At 49.5% G+C, this 10,480-nt stretch overlaps 1 protein-coding gene across 3 annotated transcripts in view; it reads left to right on the top strand.

Moving 5' to 3' along the window:
• Positions 1 to 10,480, top strand: part of SH3PXD2A (SH3 and PX domains 2A) — a 271,290-nt gene that overhangs the window by 46,173 nt on the left and 214,637 nt on the right. For all 3 annotated transcript variants that reach the window (XM_014959796.1, XM_014959806.1, XM_014959787.1), the window contains exon 2: positions 2,241 to 2,321. In XM_014959796.1, coding sequence (XP_014815282.1) covers positions 2,241 to 2,321 — 81 coding nt within the window. The remainder of the gene's footprint in view (positions 1 to 2,240; positions 2,322 to 10,480) is intronic.

Below are 10,480 nucleotides of genomic sequence, written 5' to 3'. Positions count from 1 at the left end.
GTATTATGCCCAGGGGAGACATAAAAATTTTTTTTTTTTTTTTTTTTTTTTTCCTCCTCCACAACAAACACATGGAAAAATATTCTTCAGTGTAGTGTGGCTGGCCTGAAAATTGGCAACAGCAGCTTCCTTCCCAGGCTCTGACTCCTCTGGCTTGTAAGATCTTTAAAGGGGGCCTGAAATCTTCACGTTACACAGTCTTGTCTCCCTGTCAGGAAGCAGGGCAGTGCTGGTGTCACCCTTGGGTCTATGGGTGCTGTGTGAGAGAGGTTGTGGCTTGGTTTTCCAGGAGTGGAGGAATAACCTGGGTTTGCTGGGGGTTGTACTTGCACCCCTGGGCAGCCTGTTCTTTGCCAGCCTCTATGGTCTCTGCTCTGGGGTGAGCAGAAGGTAGGTTTGATATCATAACTGAGGGTTAATCATAAATTAAGGCTCTTAGTCCTTTCCCTCAGGCCCCAGATCTCCTTACCAGCCTCTGCTCAGCGTGTCTGGTTCTCAAATACCATGAAACTGGGCTGGAGCAGAAGGGGAGCAAGCCCCCTTGGGGGCTGAGTGGGATCATAACAAGCAGAGAGAAAAGTGAGGCTGCAGGACCCCTGTGGGTTCCAGGACATCAGGTGACACCTGTCTCCTACCAAGAAAGATGAAGAAGGGAAAAATCCCTCAGTGGTCCTTGGAAATGCATTGTTAATACTGTTCTTCAGCATTCCTCTAGGTGTTTCCATGCAGTACCTTTTATTGTTAAAAACATAGAAGCAATTACCCTGTATCAGCACCTTGGCAGATGGGTTAGTGTCTTGGGGGGGAAGGAGAAGAGGGTGATGCTTGTCCATCCCCCGTCACTGGAGACTGAGCTTCACTTCTGCATCCATGGCAAAAGGGAGAGGTCCTGCTGCAGCACTGGGGCTGAGGGAGGAGGGATGCTTTCCTGTTTCCTCTGCCAGATCCTTATCTCACTCCATATGTGAAACCTGGAAATTGCTTTAAAGACCCAGGAGCTGGCCGGGCTGTGGTTTCCATTACATTGGCGTTGTGTAGTCACCCTCGGTGGTCGCCCTCGATGGCTCCATCCTGTGTTTGCTGAAGCCTTGTTGCGTATCTGTCATCAAGGCAGCAGAACCAACATTTGGCCTGAAGGCTGGTGTATGAGAGAGCAGAATCTGGCTCATTTTTTCCTTTTTAAAAAATGTTTTGACGGTACTAAGGCCAAATGGAAACATTCGTGTGTTTTGTACGTATATATGTATATAAGCATGTATGTGCATGCATGGGTGAATCATTTTTTATCACGTCTTGCAGCAAAGCAGTGTGTCTATAAGATGATTGTGCTGGGGATGGGGTAGGGCTGGACTAGGGAAGTTCTGGGCTTGTTCTGGGCTTGTGGAGCTGTTTCCACTGCTGTAAGAAAATGGTGTCCCCGTCACTGACCTGCTTTATCAGACTGATTCAAAGATGATACAGGCGCCAGAGGTGCTGGGTGGTACGATGTGACTCAGCAAGGGTTGAGCTGTTGCTGTGCGTGTACGGGTGTGTGTAAGCGGTTGTGTGGCACAGCTGTATTCCCATGAGCCCCCTGGAGCTGGGTTCCCTTTGAATTTCCTTGTTGAACGAGAGCCATGTCTTGCCTGGAAAGAACCATGGTCACATCTCCATATACGTGGAGCATGGGGTTGAGATCAGCAGCCCATGATGGGCTGTTACTTCAGGAGCAGAATGGCTCTCCTGACTGTGCCTGCAACACGTCCTGGGGTCCTCCACACAGACAGAGATAGAGGCCATGGGGTGCTACCAGGGTCCAGAAAATGTGCTCTCCCTCCAGTTAAAGCTTTCATTCCAGGGAGAGCAAAATTAGTGGAAGCTGGTGATGAAGATGGGTGGGAGAACACTGGGCGCTCTCCTGAGACCCCTGCTAAAGGCTGCCACAGGACAATGGCTTTAATTTCATAGAATCACAGAATGGTTAGAGTTGGAAGGGATCTTAAAGATCATTGAGTTCCAACCCCCTGCCCAGGGCAGGGACACCTCCCACCAGACCAGGTTGCTCAAAACCCCATCCAGCCTGGCCTTGAACCCCTCCAGGGATGGGGCATTTAGGCTAGTCCTGCACCCAGGGTTATATTCCTCACCGTGAGCAGGAGTGGCCAGCGAGGTGTAGCATTTACAGGTACTGACTGTTCAGCCTTTGGAGGCACGCTGTGCTTCAGAGCCCACCTAATTTGTATTTTCTTTTCCCTCAACAGGTCTATATCATCAATGTAACATGGTCTGACCTGACTTCCCAGATCATCTACCGGAGATACAGCAAGTTCTTTGACCTGCAGGTAAGTCTTTCTTGTCTAACATAAAATATTATTTCTACTCACACTTCTAGTCGTGTTTCCAGCTGGGTTAATAGTGCCTTTAAATAAGGTTTTGTGCTTGTTTGGTCTGTTACATGTCACGATCTTGAAACTTTTCAGACTCTGTCCTTGTAGGGTATAAGATAAGTGGGTGGTATGCTCACAGCGAGTAACTTGCACTGTAAAGGCATTTAAAGCTGACATTTTCATGAATGGTTCCTATTGAAGAGTGAATCTAATTTTAAATGCTTGAGATGCACTTAGAACAGAAAGGGAGCTACATTTTGGGTCCCCAGAAACTACTTTACCCAAATTGCTGAAAACAACAGCGCTTTTGCACACTCCCACAGCAGTTCAGTAATGGAGATGGCAGTGGAAACCTTCCAGACCCTCCTCCTAACCGTCTACCCAGCCAGCTGGTGTCCTGGCTCCTGCTGTTTTGTGCAGCTCCTTTGCTCTATTCCATGCCTGTGTGTTTAGGTTTCTTCGAAAGCTTTCTTGCTGAGTAGCTGCTGGCTGAAGTCTGAAGGCCAGGAAACTGGAAAAGTCCAAATTACAAAATTTCAGCGTGGCATCAGCTACTTAATTTCTGGTGCTGCTCCACAGCACCTGCCATGGGTAGGGAGAGCTTTCTGGCTGGTGTCCTATTTAGCAATAATCCAGATCCATCCTTTGTACCAGTATACCTCTGTAGGCAGCAAAATTCTAATTGCCTGGGGTTATTAAATCTCTGTTTTGGGGTAGGTGAACACAAAAGCTGTGTTTTGATAGACTCCTAAACTTCAGGGAAAATGTCTGTTTTGGGCTGGAGCTTGTGGTTGGAGCTGGGCAGTGGTTAGAATATCAAGTGAGTGTTAAGGATGTACACAGCTGGCTTGGCTGTGTCCTGGGAAATAACACTGAACAGATTTACCATGGCAAATTAGGAAAAAAAAGGTTCCTCCCGTGGACATGTCATCTGAGATACCTTCAGGAGTCCTAGTTTCATCATTGCTCCCCCTTTATGTGGGAGCAAGTAGCACTTCTGGTACTTGGACATCCAAAATCTCCACCTGTTTTGCAAGCTGTATGGGTTATGTCCTCCTGGAAGACGGGAGAGGCATGTTCTTGAGCTTCCTTTTGTGCCCCTCTCCACTTCTTACTGGCCTGGAGCACCAGGCCTGCTAGTCCCACTGCTGTGAAGAGTATGTCAGTGGCTTCTCTGTGTCTGAGGTACCTGCTGGAGATGCGCAGCTCCGTAGTCACAAACATTTGCTGTCACTGAGCAGATTGTGGCCACAACTGTTTCTTTCTCTCTCTTCTTTTTATTTTCGCCCCAGTTCTGTTTTCATGTATATGTTCTTCTGGGTCTCCTGGCCTTTCCTGGTAGGTTTGAAAAGTTCCCATCAAGCGTGGAGTTATCAATGGGGTTAGTGTGTTGGACAGGAAATGATGTCTCAATCAGGGAGTGAGTCCTGAAAGGTCCCATTGATAAGTGCAAGGGGGCCTAGCGCCAGTGGAAAACTCCTGCTTGCACAACGCTTCTCCCCCCACGAGAAAGTACGACAAGCAAGTTACAAAATTCCCTTCTTTAACCCTTTTCCCTCCCAGGAATGTCTGTCAGGGCCACCACTGTGTGAGCAGTGACAGCTCTCTGGTACAGCCTCTTTCGCTCTTGCAGCAGGAGGCACACAGTTCCTGAAACTGAGGTCTCCACTTGGGGTTTTCATGGGCTTGTCACATCTCTGTAACCACATCCCTGCAGAGATCTGGGCCTCAGTTTCCCAGCTGTAAGATGGGGACAAGGTCCTCTGTGCTCAGGCTTGCCATAAGGTGCTTCTAGACTTCCAGAGGTAATTATTATTTTTTTTTTTCTACTATTTTTTTTCTGGGCTCTTTTTGCTGCCTGAGCATCTCTGAGGTGAGGCAAGTGAAATTGGACTTTGGGTCTTGAATTGCAACTCTAATGAAGCCTGTGAAGAGAGTTGGAAAAGCAAATTAAATGTTAGAACACTTTGGGAAACTTTTGTGTTTTGGGAGACTTGTGGCTTCGTGTGCAGTGATTCTGGCTCAATGGCAAATGCTGGGCTACAACAGCACGTGGATAAGCAGGCACAGAAAGCTTTGTGTGGCAGCTTTTCCATCTGCTTGCAATTGTTTATGGGCTTAATGCTTGGGTAATGGCTCCCTATTCATGGTGGACCTGCTTCTAGTGTCTCTAGCTTCAGGCAACCACACCAGGGAGACCTTAGCATTTATAGAAAAGTACTTCTGGTGTTATAAAGCAGGTGTTGCAGGGTTTAGCAGTGGAGGATTCACTGTGTTTGCTTTCTGAACCATGACTGGCCTGTAGTGGGGCTCTAGGCTGCTCTGCATCTTGCCTTGTGGATGATGGTTCCCAGTCATGTTAAGGTTTCCTGAATGGAGGAACGATGTTTCCAACAGAAAGCCCAGAGTAGAGACTTTCTTGATGAAAGTTGGAGAGCAAGATGGAGGTACCAGCCCACATTCCCCAAACCCTTGAGGGGTGGAACCTGGCTCTTGGTCGTGGACCATGTGGTAGGTGTTGGGGGTGCCATCTGCTTGTTGAGGATCTAGGTAGTCTCCTTAGGTCCCCCTCACTTTACACCAGGTAAGGAGATGACCTGTGATTTCCACATTTTTTGTGGAAGCTTGAACTTCTGATGTCGTACTGGTTGGCCCTGGGTTTTGTGTCCTAATACCAGGCGTGGTAACGTGGCCTTAGCATAATCAATCGACTTTGGTGACGTCCCTGCTTATCCCAGTGTGGCCCTTCCAGCAGAAAATCAAGCAAATGCTCAGTGGCTCAGCCGATTCACAGCACAAACCAGCTGGAGTCTGCAGGTCTCTGCCAGCTCCTCTCATCCCACTGTGTCCAGGACAGAGCTGTACTTCAGGGCTTCCTAAGCCTGCACGTGTCTGTTTGCTCTTGACTGGAGGTGGAGGAACAAGGGCTGACTTGTAATGACTTAATCAGGGCTGCAGTGCCTGGTGTCGACAGTGACACCGGATAGGACCCATGGGGGAACCTGGGGGGCTGCCCAGGGGCAAGGAGGGAGGAATACAGATAATTAATTTCACTCCTGCAATTTCATGTTTCTCTAAAAAAGAGCCCACCCTTCCCTGAACGGCTGTCTCTGTGGGAAGCAGCTCACTGGTTTTGAGAGCCCTCACGTTACCAGGTACTGGGCTTTTTGAAGCGCTTCCTAACAAATCCTCTTCGGCTCTGCTGCGAGTAAAAGGCTGCTGTGTCCCAAGGATTCAAACCCCACAAGTGTCTGGTGATGTTGTTTCAGCAGCGCACGTGCTTGAGTTGGGAGTCAGGCTGGTTTTGGGATGAGTAAAAAGGCAGCAAGGCTGCACATACCATGGGATTTGGAAGCTGGAGGTTGCCCTGTGAGGGTGTGAGCAAACAGAACCCAGTGCAACAAGCCAAGCATCAGGCCCATGCTGCTTCAGTGAGGGCTAGAGATCTATACATAGAGGCTAAAATGAAATCAAGGCATTGCTGCATCATTTAATTGTGCAACCAAGTCACATCTGCTGATGGTGGGTCAGATTGATGGCAGCAGAATGCACGTGGGTGCCAACGTTTCAAGTAAATAGGATTGAAAGTATTGAATTAACTCGGCAGAGATGAAAGCATTACGATAAATTGCTTGTCAAGTCCAATTATCTGTTGTGTTTCACCCTGGGCAGGCATCTGCACCTGAGCACCACGCGGGGTCACAGCCACCTCCTAATGTAATATTTTAAGGGCTGCTTTCTCATGCACTCTGCACCGGGTGCTTGGCCCTTGCCTGTGATGCAGAACTGGGGAGCACCAAGTGCCCATGACTGGGAGAGATGGTGACGTGAACATCACCTGTAGCTAGTGCTTGCCGTCATGGCAAGCTGGTGTTTTATTTGGGCACAGTCTGAGGTCTCCCACCATTGCTGATGGATTTGCAGGTGGTGGTAGCAGAAGTTGAGTTGGTAGTTGAGGTCAGCTATCCTCCTGTTGGCCCCAAAGATGCTGGGAAAGGTCACTGGTTTATTGGGATAGCAGGGATAACATGAGCCAGCAGTTCTCGCTCTCTCCAACTCCCTGAAAGGAGGGTGTAGCCGGGGGGGGTTGGTCTCTTCTCCCAAGGAACAGGCGATGGGACAAGAGGAAATGGCCTCAAGTTGTGCCAGGGGAGGTTCAGATTGGAGATTAGGAACAATTTTTCTATGGAAAGGGTTCTTAAGCCTTGGAATGGGCTGCCCAGGGAAGGGGTTGAGGCCCCATCCCTGGAGGGATTTCAAAGCCGGGTTGCCATAGTGCTTAGAGCCATGGGTTAGTGATGGTTTTTATCAGGGTTAGGTTGATGGTTGGACTAGATGATCTGTGAAAGGTCTCTTCCAACCCAGACAATTCTATGATTTTATGATAACTCCTGGCATTTCCACTCTGCAGTAGAAGACATCTACAGATCTAAGGCTCGAGTTTCTCTTGTTGGGAAGTGCTTTTGGAGGCTGTTAGCAGGATGGGGATTTGCAGCTCAGTGTGCACATAAATAATTACCCAAAGCACCCCAATTGCGTGCTGCCCCTCGCTGCCGAGAAACCCTCTCCCCGGCAAAGCGAGTGGGGAAAATGTGACCATGCTTCAGTGCCTGGTGTCTTATCTTGTGTCACCAGTGGCTCGTCTTTTGCACTTTATCCAGCAACTCCAAATGCTCTGCTCTGATTTCATGCCTGTCTTACTCCGTGCCTGGAGTCAGAGTATGAACGGGACCAGAGCATCGGCAGAGGGACCAAACCCTACGTTTGGATACCAGCCTCTCCGTTGCTGCCGTGAGGACAGCTGGGTCTCCGTGTGTGGAAGATCCTTTCTCACAACAGCAAAATGCAGTTTTCTCCAAGGCAAAACACAGTGTCAGGCTTTAGTGGCATGCCATAATCCCACATTGTGTTTCTGGCTGTGTGAGATGCAAAGGACGTCCCCGCCGGAGCCACAGCAGGAATGTTAGGTGGGCAGATCCCCGTCTCTCCACACAATAACCCACACAGACATTTTGGCTGCAAGGAGACATCTGAAATGTCACAATTTTGAAAAGGCAAATAAACAAGACTCTGTTCAAGCAGTTTGCTTTGTGTATCAGTTAGCAGAAAATTATCTGCCTGATGCGGTCTGCTGATCTAAGCAGGTTTTCTTCAAAGTGGCGCAGAAAGAGGAACTCACTAGCAGCCAATTAGAACATTAAAAAAATAAAGAATATCAAGAATTTTATTAGGGAGCGGAAAGAGATGTAAGTTGTTTCCAGGCTGACGATAAAACATCAAGAGCTTCATTTGTTATTGCTAGGGTCATCCTGATTGTTTATAGTGCTGTAATGGAGTAACTGAGCATTGAAGAGGACATTAAACAAAAATGGTACTGGTCGTAATTGCAGACTCTATCTCTGCTTTTCTTCCTCTGTCTGGAGTTCATCTGAACGCTCCTGCTATTGATCCTTCTTCCGTTACGTGCTCTTCTGTACAAACATCCCTTTCTGTGTCACCCCGAGCTGTGTCAAATATTGTGTTGTCCACTCTCACTTCCAGTGAGGTGGCTGGAGCTGTGCCACACGCCTCAGCACCCTGCCTCTCACTGGGTCACTGTGATTTGAGACCTGGTGGCTTTGGGGTGCAGGCTTTCTGGGGCACAGCAAAGGGGGAATGGGCGCAGGGTGGGTGCCTGATGGGACTCTGATGGAATTGTGTATGTTCACTCTGCTAGTTAATTTGGGTTAATTGCCAAGATGGGGACTCACAGTCCCTAAATCACAGAATCATGGAATTGTTGGAGTTGGAAGGGACCTTCTAGAGATCCTCTAGTCCCTTCCAAAGCAGGGCTGCCCAGAGCACATCACTCAGGGCTGCATCCAGGCAGGGCTTGAAGATCTCCAGAGAAAGGGACTCCACACCCTCCCTGGGCAGCCTCTGCCAGGGCTCTGCCACCCTCACCCCAAACAAGTTCTTCCTCCCATTGGAGTGGAACTTCCCATGGTCCAGCTTGTGCCTGTTGCCCCTCGTCCTGTCCCTGGGAACCACTGAAATCAGCTGGTCCAGTGCAGTCTAACTTAGAAATGACTGTTTTTGTAGGACCTATGATATGTCACGTTGTAGGAGCAGTGGATGGACAAGCTCAAGCACGCACTGAATTTATCGGTGGTGAAGAGTATGGGTGAGAAAGCAATGGGGCAAGTGTGCTCCCGCCTTTGCAAATGCAAACTCCTAACCTTCACCCTGCCAGGTCTTTTCAGCAGGGTGAGGAGAGTCACCACCTGGTCTTCTCAGCCATCCACAGCAAGTGGGGTCTCTCTGCAGCAAGTGGGTGCTCTCTTCCATAGGTGCCACCCCACGTGTAGCTCCTGGCACTGCGGGAGGAGGAGGAGGAGAGGGTGTTGCTGCGGCTCCGTGCGTGACACAGCTTGCCCCTCTCCAGCGTGGGAGGTTTGCGTTAAGAAGATTCCCAGCCTCTGACAAACTCTGGGGGGTGTTTCTGTTGGGCGACGTGTGTGCCTATGGAAACGGGCTGGAAAGCTGGAGGAGAAGGTGGGGATGGCATGGCCAAGGGTTGTTGCATCAAGGTGTGGAGCCAAGCGCGCAGAGAAACGTAAGGCAAAGGGAGAGAAAGGAAAGGTTTTACTGACTGACATTGTTCCTGCTGGGCTCTGTTGGCAGCAAGGGGCCTGGGCTCTGCAGCCAAAGCTTGTGGCTCCCTCTGCTCTCAGCTATGGCCAGAATGGTCTAGGCTGCAAGGATCCCATTTCTCCTCCTCCCGTTCCCTCAGCGTGGGTTTCTGTGCCTCCGCATCCTGGCCCTGCTGTAGACATTGAGAGCTGCTGGAGATCCTCATCCAGACCAGGGGCCTGGCTCCATACCTGACCCACAAGGTTCAGACCCAGGGCTTGGCTTCAGGGCCATCCCTGATGGTGACGGGGCTGTGAGGCCAGAGTTACTCCAGCAGTTGGGAATGTAGGGTTTGGTTTGAAAACGGCTTCCTTAAGAGCAGGATTGAAACTGAAACAAGCCTGGGAAAATTCAGAGGAAATCTGACCGTGGCTCTGTCAACATGTCTGTTCCCAAAGGTCAGCCCCGGCTCCTTGGGGAGAAATGGCATGTCCTTTCTTCCGAGTAAACACAGGCCAGTTGTCTGCTGCTGCTGTCCTGGGCATTGTGTGGAGAGGCCAGGGGTGGCAACGTTTGCAGGTGATGCAGAAAAGCAGGTTTCCTTCCAGGAGGAGCCCTGGGCTGGTGGCTGGGAGCAGTGACCGTGCCTGCCACGTGTTGGCAGCTGGGCTGGGGCTTGGCTCTTGGGTGCAGAATCCCCCATGCCCTCAGAAAAATAGCCCAGCAGCAGACTTGCCAGTACCAGGCCAGGAATTGAGATGCCCCTGGAAAAAAAATGAATAGCTGATATGGTTATTGAGCTGGAAGTGGTTGTCTCAGCTGATTTAAAGGCTATTTAAATACCATTTTTCCTTCTAGCACTCAGTCAGTGCCTTAAGATGCCATCTGGCTTGGGGCAGTATCTTTGTCTTCAATGAATAAATGGAGTTGTTTATAATTCTTATTTCCATCATTATTTAAATGTTTGCTTGGCAAAACAATCTGTTCAGCTTCCAGTATTTGTTTCTAAAGAGATTTTACACGTCAGACAAAGATGAGGGCTACGGCGGGGAAATGGCAAGGTGCCTGCCAGGCTACAATAGAGGCCACGTTCAATGACCTGCAAATAACCTGCAGTTGAGAAAGTGACCGAGGTTATGGGAACCCTCCCCTTCGTACTTTAGCACTTGGGTGCTGTTGAGGCATAAAGTGACACTTGAATATTGCCCATATGCTGCAGCGTGGGAATCTTCTACTTGGTGCTACGGGGTGATATTTGCTGCTCAGCACCAATTTAATATGCTCCCCTGCCTGCCCTGTGTGCAGGTCTGGCCAGGACATGGGTGAGCTTAGAAGGTGATGTGATGGTTTAGCCAGCTCTTCAGGGTGTGATGGCAGCAAGGCAAGAACAGAGATGATAGCCACACTACCCTGTCTTGGTGCTCTGAGGTCAGAGATGCCCTTCTGTAGCGACAGGGAATTGACTTTGGTATCAAAGGATTAAAGTTTTATTTTCTCCAGAA

Source organism: Calidris pugnax, unplaced genomic scaffold, assembly GCF_001431845.1.
Source record: "Calidris pugnax isolate Ruff unplaced genomic scaffold, ASM143184v1 scaffold4, whole genome shotgun sequence".
In the NCBI taxonomy this organism is placed as follows: domain Eukaryota; kingdom Metazoa; phylum Chordata; class Aves; order Charadriiformes; family Scolopacidae; genus Calidris; species Calidris pugnax.
The sequence above is the reverse complement of the archived record's forward strand: the minus strand, read 5'-3'. Positions and strand labels throughout refer to the sequence as shown.